This window comes from the organism of the source record quoted next, unplaced genomic scaffold, assembly GCF_019419815.1.
Source record: "Pyrus x bretschneideri cultivar Hongxiangsu unplaced genomic scaffold, Pyrus_bretschneideri_v1 Contig63, whole genome shotgun sequence".
NCBI lineage: Eukaryota > Viridiplantae > Streptophyta > Magnoliopsida > Rosales > Rosaceae > Pyrus > Pyrus x bretschneideri.
This window is the reverse complement of record NW_025999802.1, coordinates 1,751,902-1,774,190: the sequence shown is the minus strand read 5'-3', so window position 1 is coordinate 1,774,190 and position 22,289 is coordinate 1,751,902. Positions and strand designations below refer to the sequence as shown.

General features: G+C 38.0%; 1 protein-coding gene and 1 long non-coding RNA gene across 3 annotated transcripts; both read left to right on the top strand.

Annotated features, from left to right (window-relative positions):
• Positions 1-584: 584 nt before the first annotated feature.
• Positions 585-4,996, top strand: LOC125471957. The gene is made up of 2 exons (XR_007254022.1): positions 585-624; positions 1,614-4,996. It is a non-coding gene; the product is annotated as an uncharacterized LOC125471957 (long non-coding RNA).
• Positions 4,997-9,423: 4,427 nt separating this feature from the next.
• On the top strand, positions 9,424-13,707 carry LOC103947041 (multicopper oxidase LPR2). 2 transcript variants are annotated; one of them, XM_048572929.1, is made up of 4 exons: positions 9,424-9,640; positions 11,182-12,636; positions 13,256-13,300; positions 13,332-13,707. In XM_048572929.1, exons 1-4 carry the CDS (start codon positions 9,428-9,430, stop codon positions 13,401-13,403), a joined length of 1,785 nt encoding a protein of 594 aa, XP_048428886.1. In that variant the 5' UTR covers positions 9,424-9,427; the 3' UTR covers positions 13,404-13,707. The 2 variants fall into 2 exon arrangements, with proteins under 2 accessions (XP_048428886.1, XP_009356155.2); XM_009357880.3 differs by having other exon boundaries at positions 13,256-13,707.
• The last annotated feature ends 8,582 nt before the right edge of the window (positions 13,708-22,289 follow it).

Genomic DNA, 22,289 nt, shown 5'->3' with positions numbered 1-22,289 from the left:
TGTTCATGCGAATTTAATCTAGCTTGTTTTTGGGATTTTGAAGCTCATAGATGTCTTAGTGAGGTCCCAAGGAGCCTCGGAGTACTTCGTTGGAGAAGTTTGGACGTCGGGATCATCGTGGTCAAAGTTGGCCGGAGCTTTCGAGGGGTTTTCCGGCGAAACCACGGCGAGTTAGGGGTCAAGGCAGGTATGGATGTGTTCGTCTCGTCAATACCTTCATTTTGATATATAGTACGTCGAAAATGGTTAAGAAATGAAGAAGTTATGACACTTTGAAATTTACCCAGAAATTCCGGCAAAACACTATTTCCGGCGAAACCAGTCCGGCGACGCGAGGAAGAAGACGCGCGCGTGGGCAGCGCGTGAACAGTGCGCGTGGGGGCGCGTGAGAGCTCCAAATTGAGTTCTGAAAATTGTCACGCGTTCGTGACGTCGCGTAGATCACCGTGGTATATTCATACACCCAAATTGAGCAACGTATGAGAAAGTTATGGACGAATGTTTGGTGTATGTGCGTTAAATAACGTCAATTTGGTTACTTTTTGTATAGGTGAAAATTATACAAAAGAAGAATGTAACCAAGCTAGGGGAGGTTCAGAGACCTATGAGACGTCGATGTGATCAGTGAGTGGGCAGTTATTTTTCAGTATATATATATATACGTATGCTTGACGTATTTCCCAGAAACGTATTTTAAAAGAAATACGAATTAAATATCCTGTCATATATGCATCATATTTTAATATGTGCATTACCATAATTATGCATATTGTTGCATGGTGCTGAGGAGGCCCAGGTAAGCTACATTTGAAATACATTTGATATACGTACGAAATACGTTTGGAATACGATTGAAATACTATCATCACATGCATTGGTAGTGGCATACATTTATATATGTGTATTTGGTGCTGTGGACGCACAGGTAAGTGCCAGGTAAGTGGTATTCATGTTTGTATTCAGTAGTAGCTTGAGATGCTTAGAGAGCTCATAATCTGCACCCCCGGTGTTAGTGCTCCCGTCCAGGGCCAGGGCACAGCCTTCACGTGTATGTTCACCAGCACCGCATGCTCGTCTTGGATCCAAGTTAGGTGCAAGCCTGTCGTAGAGATCACATTAGGTGGTTCCGACTTGTAGGTGACCCGCGATTTATCGCCAGCTTCACGTGATCGTAGCACTAGAGCATACATATATATTACACCCAGCTTGTCGTGCAGACCACGTTAGGTGGTTCCGACTCGTGTGCAGATTCAGATGTTGAGTTGAGATTAGAGCTCTAGATGCAGCGGTACATGTCACATTAGGTGACTCCCGGCTGCCAGATTATATGTTATTGATGTGAATTATGCTTGAGTATTTATATTTGATTATGAGATTCTGTTGTGGCATATTCTCAAGCATGAATGGCATATTGTGAGCATGAATGGCATATTGTGAGCATAAATGGCATATCATGGAGCATGATTGACATATCTATACATACGTATATATGTTCATTTTCTGGGAAACTATATTTGTTTTACGGCGAGGGGTTAGTATATTCAAAAGAGAAAAGAAGGTTTTGAATAAGTTCGTTTTGCTGACCCACTCAATTTTGTTTTGCGCCCCTCCAGGTTCAAGAATTGAAAAGGTGTGGTGACTACGAGGAAATTCAACGGTGTTCTGACAGAATGGACCAAAAATTAGGACTCACCTTTGGGTGTTTTATCTTAGAAATTGTATCTTTAAAGCTTCCGTACTGTGTAAATGGTTACGTCACTCTCACGTGACGGCCAGCATGCCCTCCTTCGGGACGGGGTGTGTCAAGTTGGTATCAGAGCCTAAGTTTCAATCTTGGACATCTTAAGAAGTTCTAGTGAATTCTGTCAGAACTACACCGTCTCGTAGCAAACCACGTAGTTAGAGGAACTTAGTCTCCCTGATTTAGCTGTTAGGGGAAACTATTATTTTGGTGATTCAGTATATTATCAAAAATGGACATTTTAAGATGGGTTATGAGTTGAATTTGAATCACCTTATGAAATGATGAACCTGAGGGAGCAAAGTGATGGAGTAACCAATTGGAAAAGATGTTTTAGATTATGCAAGTCAAAGGAATCTTCCTTTTGACAGAAGGGTTGAGACGACTACCTGGTTTGAGTTAGGAACTTGTATCCTGGTGGAAACAGGAGTATAATTCGTTGTCACCAAAGGAAACAGCCGATTGAGAATTGTTTAAGGACTTGTTTAAAGAAAAGAATTATTTCCTTTGGCATCTTATGATGGTAGAAAGCAAGAGTTTGCAAATGTGAGACAAGGAAAGCTGACGATCAATGAGTATTATAGAAAGTTCTCAGACTTGCCTCGTCCCATTCAAATATTGCTGCTATTTTGATTGAAGTGTTATATTGTTTTAAGCTGGGTGGCATAAGGCAGTGGTATTTTGGGTGACCACTATCCATTGTAATCCTTATCAGGAGTATACAAGATGTTGTTGAGCCTTAAGGACTCTGAGATTATGTTCAGCGAAAGTAAAGAAGAATGATAAAAGAATGGGAATCAAAAGAGGACGATAAAGTTAATGATTCGTCATATCAAGAATATAGAAAGATTCGGAACTTCAAAAGAAGTGAAGCTAATTCTAGTTCTTTTGGCAAAGGTTTTAATGCCATTGGCCAGAGGCGAAGTGATAGATGTATTGGTAATCCCAGATCTCAGAGACAAGGTGATTTTGGTAAAGAAAATGTACCTTTGGGCTGTAGGTACAATAATGGACACCTTTAAGAATGTAGGCAAGAAAGCATTGGACGCTTTACAAGTGGATAGATGGGACATAGAACTGCAAATTATGTCCAAAACCAACAGAAGCCCTAGCAGTTTTCTTTGCCACAACTGGCGCCGATCCAGCAAGTTCCTGGATCTATTAATTATGGTCAGTTAGGCCGTGGTGTACATGAAAGAAGTATTTACACTAATAGAGGTTGTGGGAGACAACAACAAGTCCAGGGATGTGTTAACCACACATCACTGCAGGATACTCAGAATTATTTGGATTTGATTAGGGGTACGATAATTATTCTTAATGACTTAGCTAGAGTCTATTGGGTAATAATGTAGAAATTTTACGTTATTATTGTTATTGCCTAGAAAGTAGTATTTAAACACGGTTGAGACGTGTGTATGTATTTCCCAATGAGTGGCCAAATAGTAATATTACACCCTCGAGAGTTGTTGCTTACTTATCGAGACAACAATGATTTATCAGTATTGCGGGCTGCAGACCGTAATATTAATAACTTATTCGTGGATTCGTTAAGCAAGTAAACCGGTAGGTTATCCTATGTTAGTATCGTACTTATTCAGAGTGCTCAGTATTAGTAAAGTATGTATTGTTGCCAGCTATTTTTGTTTCATTAGATTGTGGATTTCGATGTTATTCTAGAGCATATTATGTTATATACATGATATGATGAGTTGATTATAAGCTATATATGCAGCCGAGGGCTGAGTTGATTAGAATGAAAGAGTATGAGCTATGTTTATAGCCGAATGTTGAATAGATTATATGTCATTTTCCATCGGTCTGGATGACTAGAGATTACTTTTGTAAGTATGCAAAGTGAAGTGAGGCAGACCGTTAATTATGCTGTGAGAGCAAAGAGATTATTATCAAAAGGCTGCCAAGGATATTTATATCATGTGGTGCTAAGTGATGTCACTTCTAGTAGCGTGGAAGAAGTGGGAGTAGTCAAACATTTACCTGACGTTTTCCCTGAGAATTTACCTGGATGGCTGCCAGTTAAAGATGTAGAGTTCACTATGGATTTGCCTCCAGGTACAAACCATATATTATAGAATGTTGCCTTTTGAACTAAGAGAATTGGAAATTGGTTGATAAAGGTTTTTATTCAACCTAGTACATTACGTTGGGGGAACCCCAGTTTATTGGTGAGAAAGAAAATGGACGTTAAGGCTGTGCTTTGATTATAAGCAGTTGAATCGAGTAACAATTGAAAACCGTTATTCGTAACCTCACATTGATGGTTGTTCGATCAGCTTCTAGGTGGTTGTATATTTTCTAAGTTTGATTTGAGGTCTGGATATTATTAGTTGAAGATTATCGGTGAGGATGCCCTTATGATAACTTTCAGGACTTGTTAAGGTCATTTCAAGTTTTGGTGATGCCATTCGGAGTGACGAATGCATCTACTACTTTATGAATTTGATGAATGAAGTATTCCAATGATATCTAAATCGATTTGTTGTTGTTGCTATTGAAAAGATTGATAAGACTAGAGCAAAGTATGCTAAACATCTTAAATTGGTATTGCAAAGATCGAGGGAACGTCGATTGTATGCTAAGTTTAGCAAATGCTAAAGTTAAATGAATCAAGTAGCATTTTTGAGATATGTTATATCTGCTTCAGGTATTCAAATGAATTCTTAAAAGGTAGCAGAAATTGAGAATTTAGAACAATCACGAATCGTGATTGGGATTCGGAGTTATCCTAGCTTAATAAGCTATCATGGACGGTTCGTGAAAGATTTTTCAGTCATTGCCTTGCCATTGTCGAGAAAAGAGGTTAAGTTTTGAGTGGGATGATAATTATGAGTAAAGGTTTCAACAGTTGAAGTATTCCTCACTCATGCACGTATTTTAGTATTCACAGAGAATAGTGGTAATCATAAATTTTTAGTGATGTTTCTTGAATGGTATGGGATGCATGTTGATGCAAATGTTAGGGTGATTACATACGTTTCACGACAAAAGGAACCTCATGAAATGAATTACCCTACTAGTGATTTGGAAGTCATGATTACCATTCTTGCTGTGAAGTTATGAAGACATTATATGTGGTAAAAATGCAAGATTTTTACGAATCCAAAAAGTCTCCAATATCCATTACTTGGAAGGATTTTGATATAAGGCAGCGAAGGTGGATTGAATTGTTTAATGAACATGATTGTACGACCAGGGTGATCGTAAAATTGTTCTAGCTGATGCACTTGGTGAAAAGACGGTGGTAAGAGTTGATGTCTGGCACGCTTGCCAAGATTGTCTTCTTGTGGATAGGAAATCAACTGAAGTAAAATTGAGAATGGAAGTTTGAGAAGAAGTTGTAATTGCTAATTTTCAAGTTAAGTCTTTTTAGTAAGGTCGTACTCAAGACTCAAATGGTTAACGAAGAAAATTAAGAATTAACCAAGGCAAAGAAAGAAGGGAAAAAGAAAGATTGCTGAATTCGAGAATAGGATGGTTAGGATTGAACTTGAAGTGATAGTTGAATAATGTACCAAGTTAGTACATTTACTCCAGTGTTGAGTAACAACCATAGTGCAACAATACTTATATGTTTTATGGAGAAGAGATTTGGGTTACGGAACTGCTGAGTTTCTTAAGTATGTTGGTTGCACAGTTTCCAATGTAACGCCATAAGGACCATGAAATGTGTCGATTTTTGTTGATTTGTGGAAGAAATGCTTCTGGATAGAGAAGATTCGATCACGAAAGAGTTTTGGTAGGCCCTGAAACTATGGATGAGTCTTCTCAAAGTATTCAGGTGATTAAGTTTAATCAGAGAGTAGCCAGGAATGGCAAAAGAGATTAATAGTTGAACATGTCACTAATCGAGTGTTTAACGTAGATGATTTTATACTTTTGAAGTTTTCACTTTAGAAAAGTATGATACGGCTTGGAAAGGAAAGCAAATTAAGTCCTAAGTACCTTGGACTTTAAGTGATCATCGAAGAGTAGGTGAAGTTGCTTGATTTACTTCCAGAGTTTGTAAGAGCATGATGTGTTTCATGATTCAACATTTTAAAAAAAATTTCATCACGAAAAGAAATAGTGAGATTTGGAAAGGAGACAAAATAAGTCTTAAACACATCAGACCGTTTTTGACCACTAAAGGAATCGATGAAGTTGCATACAAGTGGTGATGTCTTCAGAATTGGCTAAGGTGCATAATGTATTATATTTCGATGCGTTGTCACTAGGTGGCAGATTCGTCACATGGAGTTCCGATGCAACTATTGAGAATTAATCCGGATTAGACTGGTTGAGGAACCAAGGACGACATTGGATTGGAAAAAGAATGTATTGAGAATTAAGACAGTGTAATTGGTAAAGAATTTGTGGAGAAATCAGTCAGTCGAGGAAGTTACATGGGAGACAGAAAATAGGATAAGGGATTTGTATCCTAGATTGTTATTCAATCACTAGGGGTTATATGTGGTTGTTTTGAATTTCGGGACGAAATTCTATTAAGGAGGGTAGGTTGTGACATCCCGTCCCGAGATTATAAAAACGTATGTGTGAATTTACCTTTTTACCCCTAGTTCGTTACATTTACGTGTAGTGTTGTGTTGTGTAGTGTTGTAGGACCACACACACACTCATACACTCTCTTTCTCTCCCGTGTTTTCCTCTCCCTTTTGTTTCTTTTCTGTCATTTCTCTCTCTCTCTCTCCGAGTCGTCCATCATTCTTCTTCCTTCAAAAAATGTACGGACGACACACAAATCACCCAAACCTTGATGGATCGAAGGAACCAAGGGCATTTTTGGACTCGTGAAGCTCGTACGAGTACAACCATACCATTTTCAGGTGAGAAATCCTTCGTTTTCGCGTCGATTCGAGGTAATCCGTTTTGAACACTGTTCATGCGAATTTAATCTAGCTTGTTTTTGGGATTTTGAAGCTCATAGATGTCTTAGTGAGGTCCCAAGGAGCCTCGGAGTACTTCGTTGGAGAAGTTTGGACGTCGGGATCATCGTGGTCAAAGTTGGCCGGAGCTTTCGAGGGGTTTTTCCGGCGAAACCACGGCGAGTTAGGGGTCAAGGCAGGTATGGATGTGTTCGTCTCGTCAATACCTTCATTTTGATATATAGTACGTCGAAAATGGTTAAGAAATGAAGAAGTTATGACACTTTGAAATTTACCCAGAAATTCCGGCAAAACACTATTTCCGGCGAAACCAGTCCGGCGACGCGAGGAAGAAGACGCGCGCGTGGGCAGCGCGTGAACAGTGCGCGTGGGGGCGCGTGACAGCTCCAAATTGAGTTCTGAAAATTGTCACGCGTTCGTGACGTCGTGTAGATCACCGTGGTATATTCATACACCCAAATTGAGCAACGTATGAGAAAGTTATGGACGAATGTTTGGTGTATGTGCGTTAAATAACGTCAATTTGGTTACTTTTTGTATAGGTGAAAATTATACAAAAGAAGAATGTAACCAAGCTAGGGGAGGTTCAGAGACCTATGAGACGTCGATGTGATCAGTGAGTGGGCAGTTATTTTTCAGTATATATATATATACGTATGCTTGACGTATTTCCCAGAAACGTATTTTAAAAGAAATACGAATTAAATATCCTGTCATATATGCATCATATTTTAATATGTGCATTACCATAATTATGCATATTGTTGCATGGTGCTGAGGAGGCCCAGGTAAGCTACATTTGAAATACATTTGATATACGTACGAAATACGTTTGGAATACGATTGAAATACTATCATCACATGCATTGGTAGTGGCATACATTTATATATGTGTATTTGGTGCTGTGGACGCACAGGTAAGTGCCAGGTAAGTGGTATTCATGTTTGTATTCAGTAGTAGCTTGAGATGCTTAGAGAGCTCATAATCTGCACCCCCGGTGTTAGTGCTCCCGTCCAGGGCCAGGGCACAGCCTTCACGTGTATGTTCACCAGCACCGCATGCTCGTCTTGGATCCAAGTTAGGTGCAAGCCTGTCGTAGAGATCACATTAGGTGGTTCCGACTTGTAGGTGACCCGCGATTTATCGCCAGCTTCACGTGATCGTAGCACTAGAGCATACATATATATTACACCCAGCTTGTCGTGCAGACCACGTTAGGTGGTTCCGACTCGTGTGCAGATTCAGATGTTGAGTTGAGATTAGAGCTCTAGATGCAGCGGTACATGTCACATTAGGTGACTCCCGGCTGCCAGATTATATGTTATTGATGTGAATTATGCTTGAGTATTTATATTTGATTATGAGATTCTGTTGTGGCATATTCTCAAGCATGAATGGCATATTGTGAGCATGAATGGCATATTGTGAGCATAAATGGCATATCATGGAGCATGATTGACATATCTATACATACGTATATATGTTCATTTTCTGGGAAACTATATTTGTTTTACGGCGAGGGGTTAGTATATTCAAAAGAGAAAAGAAGGTTTTGAATAAGTTCGTTTTGCTGACCCACTCAATTTTGTTTTGCGCCCCTCCAGGTTCAAGAATTGAAAAGGTGTGGTGACTACGAGGAAATTCAACGGTGTTCTGACAGAATGGACCAAAAATTAGGACTCACCTTTGGGTGTTTTATCTTAGAAATTGTATCTTTAAAGCTTCCGTACTGTGTAAATGGTTACGTCACTCTCACGTGACGGCCAGCATGCCCTCCTTCGGGACGGGGTGTGTCATTAAGTCTCATAATGGGCAAACAATAATTTGGTTCGAGTAAGCAGTAATGTGGTTCAAATTTACCTTTGGTAAGATTCGAACTTAAACCTCTCACTTACAAGTGAAGAGGAATATCACTAGACTGTAATAATAAGTAACTATTCTATTTATTACTATTACGCAAGGTGTTCACATTTTTAGTGAATAAAGTTGGGAAATTATTTTTAGCACTTCAAAAGTTTCATTTGATACTTTACACTTTCTATAATTAAAAAGAAAAATACATTTGTGAAAAGTATTGAATGAAATTTTTGAAATATTAATAACAGTTTCCAAATTTAGTTATTAACAAATAAAAAGTCCACAAAAAAGAGAGAAATATTATTTTCTATTTGTAAGAAATTAAAAGTGGACAGTGATGATACGTTTTAGGTCATACATGGACAAAAATGAATGGAGAAAGGAGAATCTAAAGGGGAGGCAGGGACCTACAAGGAAATGCCGTGTTTTCTTTAACCTTTTAACCAATTTTTCCATTTCTCTCTTTAAAATCGTATCCAAACTAACCAAATTAGTGAAATGCTTTCTCCTTGTCTTCTCTTTTTCCAATATATTCCGAGTCCGACGAATCGCACATTTTCAAACAAGAAAACGCTGTCCAAACAGGTTAATCGCGTATAAAGTTCAACGGTCACACGTGTTTCACGTTATTAATTTTGTGTTGTTTATGTATTTCGTTTGAAAAGTGTAAAAATCAGAGTAAGAGTTTTACATCTGAAAAGAGAAACCTTTCAGATAAACCTTGCGAAGATTTTTATACTCTTCTTATTTGCCACACAAACTCAACTTTCTTTATTTTTAAGCCTCTAAAACACCAGAGTCTCTCAACTCTCAACTCTCAACCTCTTCCTTTCCGCGAAACACCGACTCAGAAAATTACTTTTCCAATAAGCACCTCTCTCTCTCTCTCTCTTGCATGCAACCATAGCTAAACCAGAGAGGGAGATGATTAGGGCGCAGAGAGTTTTGGTGTTTTTAATAGCTTTTCTGGGGTTGCTTTTGAAGACTTCATGGGCGGAAGAGCAGCTTGTAAATCTGACCAGGCTGCAGATGTTTGTGGATGAACTTCCCCATATGCCCCTACTCAATGGCTTTGATGTAGTCAATGGTGTTCCCAAACCCAAATCATTGAAGATTGGCATGTACATGAAAAAATGGGTAAGCAACAATTCGCATATATTCGCTCAATATTTTATATCAAAATTCTTTTGTTTTGCCTTTGGTTTTGATAATTTCTAGGACAACAAATAGGCTAGGCTGAGTTTGCGTGGAATAATTTACTCATCCTTCTTATTCTATAGCCACATATTTCTTGTTCTATTTCATGACTAGTACTTAAAAACTTAAACACAAAATTGAGTACAGTAACGTTTTAAAATTTATACAATCAATTATACTTACTATATAAGACTTTATTTTTATTATTGGTAGGATTGGCCAAAGTAATAATTTAAGATCTCATTTGGCACGGAGTATAAAACCATTAGATAGTATTAATAGTAAGAAACAGATATTTAGTGAGCTTTGTATTAAAGAAGCACCGGATTATTAAATCCGGCCCTTTTATTTTATACACCTCCCACCCGCTTATTTATCCCAACCAAAAACTCTGTATAATTAGTCGGGAGAATGTCTCTCGCTTGCTCCGTCCCTCTTTCTCGCTCACTTCGTCCCTTTCCTTCTCTCGCAGCACTCTCCTTCCACTCTCTCACATCGCCTGCTCTCTCTTGTCTGGATCCCACGTTCATCTTCGCCTTCTTCTTCTTTTCTCTCTCTGTTCCTCCCTCCTCCTTACACACACACACACACACCTCCCACCTCCTCCGTTCGCCTTCGATCTTTGACAAGTGACAACAAAACCTTCCATGGGTTGAACAAGGAAGACGATGATTCGAATTCTTCCGATCTGGGCTCTGACGAGGAAGGGAGCCGAGCTCCGACAAGGAGCCTGTTGGTTTATTACCATTGAAAATGTTCAATCTGGGATTTTTATTTTGGTTGGTGAATCGATGATGGGTTCGTATGGAAGGTGGGATTTGATGAGTGGGGGAAGATGATGAAGACTGGGTAGAGACCTGGGTTTTTTTTCCTTCCTCTTTAATTTTTATTTTTTAAATTTTGTCTGTGTAATGATATTTTATTTATTTTCTGTTTTTATTTTTATTTTTTGTAGATACATTTTAACAGCAATTATTCTGTGAAATTATTTTTCAAAAAATATTGTCCGACGTATTATTTGATGTAGAAATTAATTCGATACAATACTAAACGTTTGATTAATTTAATTAGTATTATTCGACGATTATTTATTTTATCCAACTGAAATAATTAGTACAATATGTGCTAAAAAAAGGGGTCTAGTATGCACAAAAAGGTCACCGACCCTATTCCATATCCACAGTCGTAAGGCTGGACTCGTTACGGCAACATATATTCCAATAGGATTAGGATTTTCTTATTTCCTCTCACATTTTTTATTTTGTCTTTCTTCTGTTATAAAAAATTAATATAAGATGTTAATATAACTTAATCGTAATTGTTCAAATAAGAGAGAAAAAAAAAAAAATAAAAAAAGAAAGGACATAATCCTAATCTGATATATCATTTTTGGTCTTTTTTTCAATTTTTTTTTATCCATTTTTAACCCCTTCGTTTGCCCAAGTAATTTTTTTATATATTTTTCTTTATTTTCTGTGCAGAGATTCCACAGAGACCTTCCGCCGACGCCAGTGTTCGCCTACGGTACACGCAAGCGCACAGCGACGGTCCCTGGTCCAACAATCGAAGCCCTCCAGGGAATCGATACCTTCGTGACGTGGAGTAATTACCTCCCTTCAAAACACATTCTGCCTTGGGACCCAACCATTCCAACGGCCCTACCCGTTACAAACAAGGGCGTTCCTACTGTGGTGCACCTCCACGGCGGCATCCATGAACCCGAAAGCGATGGAAGCGCAAATGCATGGTTCACTGCCGACTTCAAAGACCGCGGGCCTGCTTGGCCCAACCGAAGATATCGTTACCGCAATCAGCAACATCCAGGGAACCTGTGGTACCATGATCATGCCATGGGGTTGACCAGAGTCAACCTCCTCGCCGGCTTGATTGGTGCCTACATTGTCCGTCATCCAGAAGTCGAGGGCGCACTTCGACTCCCGAGTGGCGAATTTGATCGAACGCTGGTAGTGTTTGATCGGAGCTTTCGCACTGACGGTTCGATATACATGAACCCTACTGGAAACAATCCCTCCATACATCCGCAATGGCAGCCGGAATATTTTGGTGACGCGATTATTGTGAACGGGAAGGCATGGCCGCAATTGAAGGTACGACGTCGTAAATACAGGTTCCGAATTATCAACGCCAGCAATGCGAGATTCTTCAAATTCTTCTTCACCAACGGTCTGAGATTTATCCACGTGGGGTCTGATTCGGCTTACCTTGGTAAACCGGTGGAGACCAAGGACTTTTTGCTGGGGCCATCTGAGATCACAGATGTGGTGGTTGACTTTTCCAAGTCTAAGAATGCCAAGGCAATCCTGGCCAATGGTGCACCGTATCCTTACCCATCGGGCGATCCCGTTAACAATGCGAACAGTAAGGTCATGCAGTTTTTGATTGCTGACCATTCAGAGCTAGACGCGTCACGCGTTCCGTCAAGGTTAATTCAGTACCCCGTCCCTGATATATCGAGTTCGTCGCGCACACGATACATCGCAATGTACGAGTACACGAGCAACATTGATGAGCCGACACATCTTTACTTGAACGGGAAATCATACGAGGAACCGGCGACGGAGATTGTGAAAGCAGGGACCAGCGAGGTGTGGAACGTGATCAATCTGACGGAGGACAACCATCCCTTACACATTCACTTGGGACTGTTCGTAGTATTGGAACAGAGGGAGTTGGTGAATGTGGAGGAGTTTACAGATTGCATGAATAAGCTAAACGACGCCGTCAAGTGCCAAATAAGCAAGTATGCACGCGGCAAAACTGTAGAGGTGCCAGCTCACGAGAAAGGGTGGAAGAACGTTTTCAAGATGAGAAACGGGACTGTGACAAAGATATTTTTGAGGTTTGCTTACATACACTCGAATGCATCGTATGAGTTCGATCCTACTGGGGAGCCTGGCTACGTGTACCATTGCCACGTAAGTATTTCACACAAAAACTTTACCCGCATAAATTTGTTTCACTTAACCAATGTGTGTTTTCATTTGATTTTCGTACAAACGACATATTCTAAATTCATCTAATATAATGAAATTCAACTACGGGCAAACATATTATTTTAGTTAACTGATCTAATTCACATATGCGTCAGTTTTGATATGATATCTTATTTGAAAATGAGTGTTCTAGTTAGAAGACAAATTAGAATTTTGACGCATGGGCGCTTGGAAATCTCCGATTCGAGCAGGTCGTCATAGATGGATACTGGAGCTGCTAGGCTCCAGTTGGAGACGACAGCCACCCGATAAGTCCTTGGGATTGGAGGTTCACGGGGGTACCAAATAATAGAATGGTTGAGGAGATATGCCAATGGTTGTGTGGAAAAGAGCAGTAGAAAACGATGTCGTATGTTGTTGGGTAGCCTGCCTCCCTACTGTGTCTGACCATACCAGTCCAATTTGGATTCCAAACTCACAAGTCTTCGCGTCTGTTTAATTATTCCAGAAAGGTTTTTATTTAGCCTTAATAATATGGTGAAGTTGTTGATATTCATTGGGTTTGACATGTAATTTTGATTTGTTGTTCCATTTTGTGCAGATCTTGGATCATGAGGACAATGTGATGATGAGACCCTTAAAACTTGTCCATTGAGAAGGTCTACTGGATACGAGAGATTCCTGGATACAAAGTGATATATAGTCGGTTACACAGGAGACCCTCTCCATCAAGATCCACCAGTAGTTAAAAGTAGCACCGATGCTTTCATGAAGCATATGACGTATTCATAGACAACTTTGAAAAATAAGGAACTCCCGCAGCAATTCCGGCGATCAAAGATGTAATCAGAGTTTGCGCAAATAAATTTGAATATCGAATATTGTTAGAGAAATGATTTCATTTAAAATTGGGTGCATACCTGTTCAATGAAGGAAATTATGTTGTGGTACTAATTTGATGCTTTCTTGCCCTGCAATCAACTCAGTGTTCAAGGATTTGTGTATGTTTCCCGTTTCCCGGGTCTAATTTGATCCTTTTTTTCTTCCGAGTTAGATAATTGTTTGCTTCTCTTCCTCCTTCAAATTCATGTATGTTTCCAAGTAGTTTACCTGAATCAGATTCATCTAGTGGTGAGGGAGTTCCAAAATCCCGGTGTGCATACTCCTGCTTTATCACCCTCCCCATGACCCCATCTCTATGCCCAAAGTCAGCTGCTGAGGAGGTTGGCAAATTTTTGCGTTACTCAAGAGTCCCGGAACTTGTGGCCGGGCTATGAGCGTTAGGAGACAAAACTCGTATGGAACATTGGAAAAAAGGTAGAAATGATAGAATATGATATCAGTGCTCTTTTGGAAGGGGTTTTTATTGTTCTCTCTCTCGATGTCAAAAAAAATTTCTTATAATCCATGTCAAAAAATTCAAAAACAAGAATATAAATCTAAATCCAAATCTAAAGCTATTTGAATCTAAATAAAGTAACATAGTAAGAAAAAAAAAAAAAATTCAATGGAAAAATAAAAAAGGAGGAAAAAAGAAAAGAAAATGATAGAATCGATACTTTGCTACCGATCCTTCCTGAAGAAGGTCCCTAATAAAATAGCGACTGTATTTCAAAAAGGTCGCTAGTTTCATACCGACCCCCTTCAATTTTTTTAATTAATTTTTTCAGTTTATTTTTTGTTAATTTTCCTTTTAGTTCTTTTACGATAACAACAAACTATCATATTCATGTTCTTCAAAATATATTTTTCCGTGCAAAATTTAACATAATTCATATTTAAACACTTGAAATCAACAATTTAAAACCTAAATTTAAAGATTTTTTTTCTATTTTTCAACATTAAAAATCAATAAAAAATAGTTTCAGGACCTAATTAACGGGAGGATCATGTCCAAAGGTTTTGCAATATTTTCCTTAACTCCGATGCAAAATATTTCCTAAAGCTAAAAAGTTTTCACAAAAACTGTGAGTTATATATATAACCCACAATTTTCCAATCTTTTAAGAACTTTTACAACATGCGCTATAAGTCAAAATTAGAGTCATTCTACTCGCACCACATGTTTTCAAAAATTAATTTAGGACATTTCCAAAACTTCGGACGCCTACAAATCTCTTTTGGGGCGCACTATTAGTTTACATTATTTTTTATACTTTTCAACTTTAAAAATCCATGAAAAATAAGTACGGGACCTAATAAAGGATAAAATCACAGCCAAAGATCTTGCAACATTTTCGTTAATTCCCACCCAAAATATTTACAAGATTTATTATAAGCCAAAATTTGAGTCATTCTAGTTGCGTCACATGTTTTCTAAAATTAATTTAGGACATTCCAAAGATTTTTGACACCTACAAATCTCTTTGGGGGTCTCGCTATTAGTTTATATTATTTTTCTATTTTTTAAACTTTAAAAATTAATAAAAATTAATTCTAAAACTTAATAAACAGTAGAATCTCATCTAAAAGTCTTACAACATTCTTGCTATGTGTGCTTGCTGGGCTTAGCAATGCACCACAGCACTTGGTAAAGAACTCTGAGTCGGAGAATGGTTGCATACTTGCAGGTGATGTTGATACCGTCATCCTTCCTATAGATGCTTTTGGAGGACATGGCGCTCTTAATTAGTTTGGCACGTAGCAAAAGACACAAGGTAGAAACTTGGAATCTATCCCCAGTTTTGCCTATTCCACAAATTAAAAGCAGATTTGACTGATGTCATATGGCTATTTTTACCTTGTAATACTATTATACTAATACTAATTTTATTACAGCCACTTATAATTGCTGTGGAGGAAAATGCAAGAGTCCTTGATGATACACCTGATAAATTTGGGATTGAAGCGGTATGTATCCAAATATGCAACCAAATGTTTTCACATTCCGTCTACTGTTTTTTTTTTTTTGCCCGTTTCGTTGTTGGGACTTGGGGGATAACTTCTGAGATGGAAGAATTTCCATTTCTATTGCACAGAGGAAAATGGCATTGCTTCAACTCATAGGCTTTTGGTTTCTGAATTGAAAGGAACTTTTCATGCAGTGCAGGTCAAGGTCTCAAACTATTGCGAAGCAATTGGTGTTATCGTTTGCAGCGCACAAGGCTGGGCTAAATCCGCATTCTCTTCGAAGAAATAGAATTAAGAACCTCCAAAGAACTCTGTCGCCTGCTAATGGTTATGCCATTAAAGTGCCACAGCAATTGGCTAATCAAAGTAGTTTACACATCAATCAAATTCCGAAATATCATGATTCTTTCATTCAACACAGGAGTTACAAAATCTTTATTCTTTTTCACTTTTGGCAAATTTATAATGAATTAAGCGCCATTCGACGTGGATAGGCAACACCGAATATCAAATCATCGCAGGTGAGGTTGGTTTAAGAGCAGCTCTAGCGTATGCTAGAGCCCGATGGACGGGCGATCAAACAGGGTCAAATCCTCCCAGCAAGCAAGTCTTGCCCATGTTGGCGATTGAGCCCAAGAGGGCCTGAGAGCTTGATGGCCAGGTGACGCAAGGCTGACGTTAGGGCGATGTTTCTATGTTTTTTGCGTCAGGCGCGTTTACTCAAGCGAGCGTGGTGGCGCGTCTCCGACACGTTTTTAGACGTGGGGCCCGGCGGCGCAGTTTCTGAAAGTTACCGTTGGAGAGGTCATGTGGCTTCTTCACGTCTTTTGGATTTCAACGGTTACATTTTATGGACCGTTGGATTTCCAACGATAAAAAAAATTCAAACCGTCATTAATTTCAACCTTTGAATTTGAAATCAATGGTCCACGTTATTCACCTTTATCAATTAAAAAAAAGTAAAAAAATCTGAAATTTTACCGTTGTGCCACGCGACACAATCTGGAGGGTTAGAATTCAAAATTTTTTTAATCCAACAGTAGAGATTAATTATGTGAATAAAAAAAATTTTAAAAATGTAAAAAATTAATAAAAATCCAAATTTTGTTTTTTTGAAAAATTAAAAAAAAAATTTGATTGTACTTTTCATAAATACCTTCTCATTATCTTCTACCTTACACCACAATTTCACATTTCTCAACTACTTTCAACCATATTCCTATCTTTCTCTTAAAGTTTCAATCCAATTTTTTTCCAACAAAATGACTAATGATGCAGGTACGAAGTGGACGCTTATTGAAGATGTTACGTTGTGTACTAGCTGGGTTGAAGATACTCATGATCCAATATGCAGATGCTCCATATGCAAGCATCCGCAAGGCAGCAGTAATTTTTTTGCTCAGAAATGAAACCTATAACACCAAAAACATCCTTATTTTGCACAAAGTAAGAATCATGGTTGCAAACAGCAATCATGATTTTGTTGACCAAATGTCGTTCCATTGTAAAACGACTTCTAAAGTACGTATCAGGGAATGCACAATTACGGACAAAATAATCGTCCAAAAGATCTGTACCTCATTGTTGTCTGCTTCTATCAAAGTTTGCGGAATAGCTGGGCCTGCAAATCTGAGCCACAACTTGGATGACTCGACAAGAATGCGAGGCTCTTTGGCTTCTTGCTTTGTCATCTCTCCTTGTACGCTCCTCATCCTCTTCATCTTCCATCTCATTTTGGGCCACTTGGAGATTGAACATTTCTTCCCTTGCTTAAACAATTCTTTCTCTTGTCCTCGATTTCCCACAATATCCTTGAAGAAGAAGACATTGTAAGAATGAAGCATAAACTATGAATAATGATAGAGATTTTGATTTTGGTGAAGAATGAAGTAGAAACTATGAATAATATTAGAGATTTTGGTGTGTGATTTCTGGTTCTGAATGGTGGGTTATATGGAGAAAAAGAAAGGATTAGGTTGTAGATAATGACATGTGGCATGCCGTCATTTGTTAAAAATGTGATCGAAATTTATCTTCAAAGATTGTCTTCAGATTGTGATATATGGCGTGATGTGATTGGTTAAAAATCTTATCGAAAATTTATCCTCAACGATTCTGAAAAGGTAATGACACGTGACAAGACGGTATTTGATAAATATCTTATCGAAATCTATCACAAAAAATTGTCTTATCGAATAATGACATGTGAAGCAACGAGAACGATTAAAAATCTTATCCGAAATTACAAATAAAAATATTTTGTATTATTTTATAAAATAAAACATATTAATATTTTATTGCATATTGCCATGACTATTCAGTGTACTGTTTATTAAGGTATTTACTGTTCATTGAAGGCTATTCAACCCTAGGGTGCCTTTACAACGGTAGAGTTGCCCTAATGAGTTGTCTTTGTTTTCTGGCCTATTGATTTCAACTTAAATGTTGATGGAACGTGAACCTACAAGTCAATGCTCATCTCGTATTTGTTTCAGCACATTTTATATCTTGATCAGAGGTAAACATCAATCGTTGTTAATCAATTTTGTATTGAATGATGATGGTGATGCTGATATACATATGCATATATAGTAGTATGTATCTTTGTATACATGAGAAGTGATAAAGAGATTATCTTAAAAGCGGGACTTTTCATGGATTATTTGCCGCCTCATATTTTTTACGCAATGTTTTATAATGTTAGTGCGAAAATTAACGTTAAACCAATCTTATTATTTTAAAGTAAGTTGAAAGGTAGATATTGAAGGAGGAGTTGCTTATCCATGACTTGGTCTTATTAATCATTCTGAATTCATTAATAGGGGTGGCCTGCTGGGAAAATTTGGATAGATAAATGTTAAGGAAATTCTTTAAAAAATGAGACTCGTTATGAACTTTGTGTTATCTTTTTTTTGCACAATTCTTTTGCCAACATTATAAAATATTATGTTAAAAATATGCGATGACCGAGAGTCAATATAATATAATGTTAAGATTTGCTGGTAACGTGCTTTGCAAGCATCAATTATATGTAAGAGCTAGGTTGCCGACTTAACTAAGAGATAGTTATGTTGACTTTTTTATTTGCTATTTAAAAATTAGAAGGAAAAAAAAAAAAAAAAACTTCAAAATACGATGAAATACGTGTGCGCGAGCGTATTGGTAATTCTGGCGTGTCTCCTTCTCGACTATCATCTTTCAAACCCTAGCAAACCCAGCCATCTGAATCTCTACCCTTATAATCTGCAATAAGAGCACCATTGATCTTGTGTATTTTTCTGCCACCAAACAACAAGTATATCGAACACTATGAGAAGGGGACCAGTGAAGGAGCCACCTAATACTAGTCTCATCTCCTCTCCCAGTAGACAGTAGTAGTACTAGTCCTATCTATTTCGAATCTTCTTCGTCTTCGGCTTCACATAGAATTACTCCATCCTTGTATTTGAAAAGCTTATCCATTCACTGCCATGTTGCCTGACAGCGACCTCTGTCCTCACTCGGATGGGGGTTGAAGATGATAGTCGAGGAGTTTGACGCCAGACTTACCTCGCTTACACGTGTTTCATTGTATTTTGGATTTTTTATTATTTTTAAATGATAAATAAAAAAGTTAACAGAGCTTATCTCTTAGTTAAGTCATTAGATTTGTATCAAATTATTTGCAAAGGGACACGATGGAGACATAAAAATGAAAACAACATACCCGTACGAAAGTGTCTAACTAGTCACATGATCATATTACTCTATTCAAGTTTTTCTTCTAGTCGAGGATTTATATGGACCTCATGCATCGGCACGGTGGTCCAATAAAATATTATCATGTGTTAATTTCATAAATGTTGCTTCTTTGGGATTTGGATTCTCTCTTAAGCTAATGAAGAGGATCCTCCTCATCAATCATCATTTGTCGTTGGATTTTTATCCAACGGTTACAATCATTATAACTTTAAAGGGACCCTCCTGTTTGTAGCCGTTGGATAAAAATACAACGGTCAAGGATAATTGATGAGGAGAATTCTCTCCATTAGCTCAAGAGAGGATCCAAGTCCACTACCTTGATGCTTGCAGTAAAAAGTGGGCCAACTTAATCACGCTCTATACTATAATGTTGTACAGTAAATGGAATGTCGAGTCCAAGTTAATTACTTGCAGCTTGTCAATGATTGAAACCTGTAAAAATATAACAAAGATGACTTAAAGATATTCAAGTTCTTGACATGCATCAAGATGCTGATTTAAAAGTCAACAAATAATATCCGAGTTCTTTACAGCGTCAAATTAAAAGAGTAGGGACATAAGTACATTGCAACCAAAGTATGAAATAAAATATAAGAGTACGTAGCTGGGCAGCTGCCTAGCATGCGAAGTGGCAGCTCGCCCGTCGAATACAAACATATGCATGCATTTACTGGACAAATACATACACATCACGCTACAAGTAACGCAACAGGAAGGTGGCATATGCTCTCTCTACCTTCCCGGTCTTTCCAATATCCTTCATGCAGATTTTTATTTTCTACATAAAAAAAGAAAGATATAATTTGAATATCATCCAGCAGGAAGCACCATTTGCATTACATTTTGCCAAAGGATTTCTGACTTTCAAACAAGATTAAGGTGATTTCAAGATCTTAATTCAAATCAATAAAAATGAGATCCTGACTCATTGGCATATATCTGTTAGAGTATATAGCCAAATAGATAAGGCAGTTAGGATTGTTGCTGTTATAATATTCAGTTAGGATTGTTGCTAAGTGTTAGATTCAGATAAGGCAGCTAGCTGAGTATGCACCTATATAGCAATTGTATCCTTGTAACCCAAAAATCATTCAGGAAAATACAAGTGAAAATTCATTCTCTCTCTCTCTCTCTCTCTAAACCTTCTCTGTTTTCTCTTTCTTCTTCTGCAATCTTTCTGTTCTCTTTCTTGCGTATTGCTTAACATGGTATCAAGAGCCATTAAAGCTTGATCAGCTTCTCCGATCTTTTCTTTTTGCTTCCACTACACGAAATTATTTCTTCTTCTGTCTTGTGGGTGCATCAAGATTACCCGGTTCTTCATTCTTCGCTCTGCAAGATTGTGCACACCAGGTGTTTGAGTCTTTTCCTCAGATAGACTTCTCTACAAGTTTTTGAAATAGTAACTGTGAATCAACTTCAAATCTTGCAATCAACGATCACTGGATTGATTTCATCCGTTTCCATGTCTGTTACTATGAAACTGGATGAGACCAACTATCTACAATGGCGTTTTCAGATGCAGTTGATGCTTGAAGTCCATGGAATTATGGGGTTCGTTAACAGATCAAATCTCTGTCTTGCTCAGTTTTCTTTTACTTTTTCAGGAGATTCAGAGGTAACATCTGGTACTTCATCTTCAAGAATTGAAATCGATGAGTACAAAGTCTGGAAAATGCATGATCATTCCTTGATGTTGTTAATCACTGCCACACTTTCTTCATATGTTATTTCCTGTGTGATTGGTAGCAAGAGTTCTCAAGAGATGTGGGTTCGTCTTCAAAACCAGTTTTTCTTACCAAGTACAAAAACCAGTATAATCATATTACAGATTGATCTTTACAACATTAAGAAGGGATCAAATTCAATTTCCCAGTATCTTCAAAGAATTAAAGAAGCAAGGGATGGACTTTCTATTCTTGGTGTCACACTTGCTGATGAAGACTTTGTGATCATTGCATTGAATGGATTCCCTCCAAAATACAACACATTTAAATGTGTACTTAGAGGGCGTGAGAGTATCATTTCACTCAAGGACTTTCATGCACAATTGCTCGCTGAGGAAGCCATTGTGGATTGTGCTCTTGTTGAATGTGAGACAAAAGGTTCTTTCTTTCCTCTCTTTAGCTCTCAATTTCATGCTGGCTTCAGTGGTGGTTATCATGGTCAATCCAATTTTAGGTCAAGCTATGGTAATAATGTCGATAGTTATAATGGAATTCTTGGCTCACCTCCATCTCCATATCCTAGTTCTCTGGCACCTGAAATTACTACACATCAAATTTGTTACAGAAAGATCATTGTGATGCTGATTGTCTCTCAACTTCTAGTAATGTAGTTATGGGATTTGTTGGATATCCAAATGTGGGAAACAGCTTATTTGAGCAGCATAAATCATATTCCTCTAAGAATGAACACTCTGTAGATGATGAAGGTGAAGACGAGCCAGAGCTTGATCATGTCCTGGAAGACTTCAATTCATTTGACTTAGCTAATGGGCTGGTTACCAAGAAGAAAGTCACTGTCAGAAAACCCACTGCGCCCCATAAACAACACAAAAATTATGAAACTCCTTTACAGAACAATTCTAATGTTGAAATTCATACAGCTTATGATCGCCAGTCTGGTTTTCTCTCTTACTTCATTGTTTCAGAAGATGAAATGTGTTTAGATGATGCAGAAAAACAAGTTTTGGAATGTATTGACAAGGAAAGTGCAAACTCTTAGTTGATTTCAGTGGGTTTACAATTGTGTATTCAAGTGATATTTCCGATTCTTAACTCTGACAACAAGGCGCAAATTGGTGTTCATACTCAAACTGTTGTACATGAGTTCTGAGGATTTTATGTACTTCGGTTATGCAAAGGTGAAAGTATATTTGATATTCAGTTTGGCTACCATATGAGAATTTCGGATAAGGGTGGGGGCAGCAAGTCTACGCTGATTTGGGTACTATGGTATACCCGATATAATGGTAAAATACAAGCTCCAAATGCTAGGAGGTTTTCTTATTGCAGAGTATGTGTGCAATAGTGACCAAATAC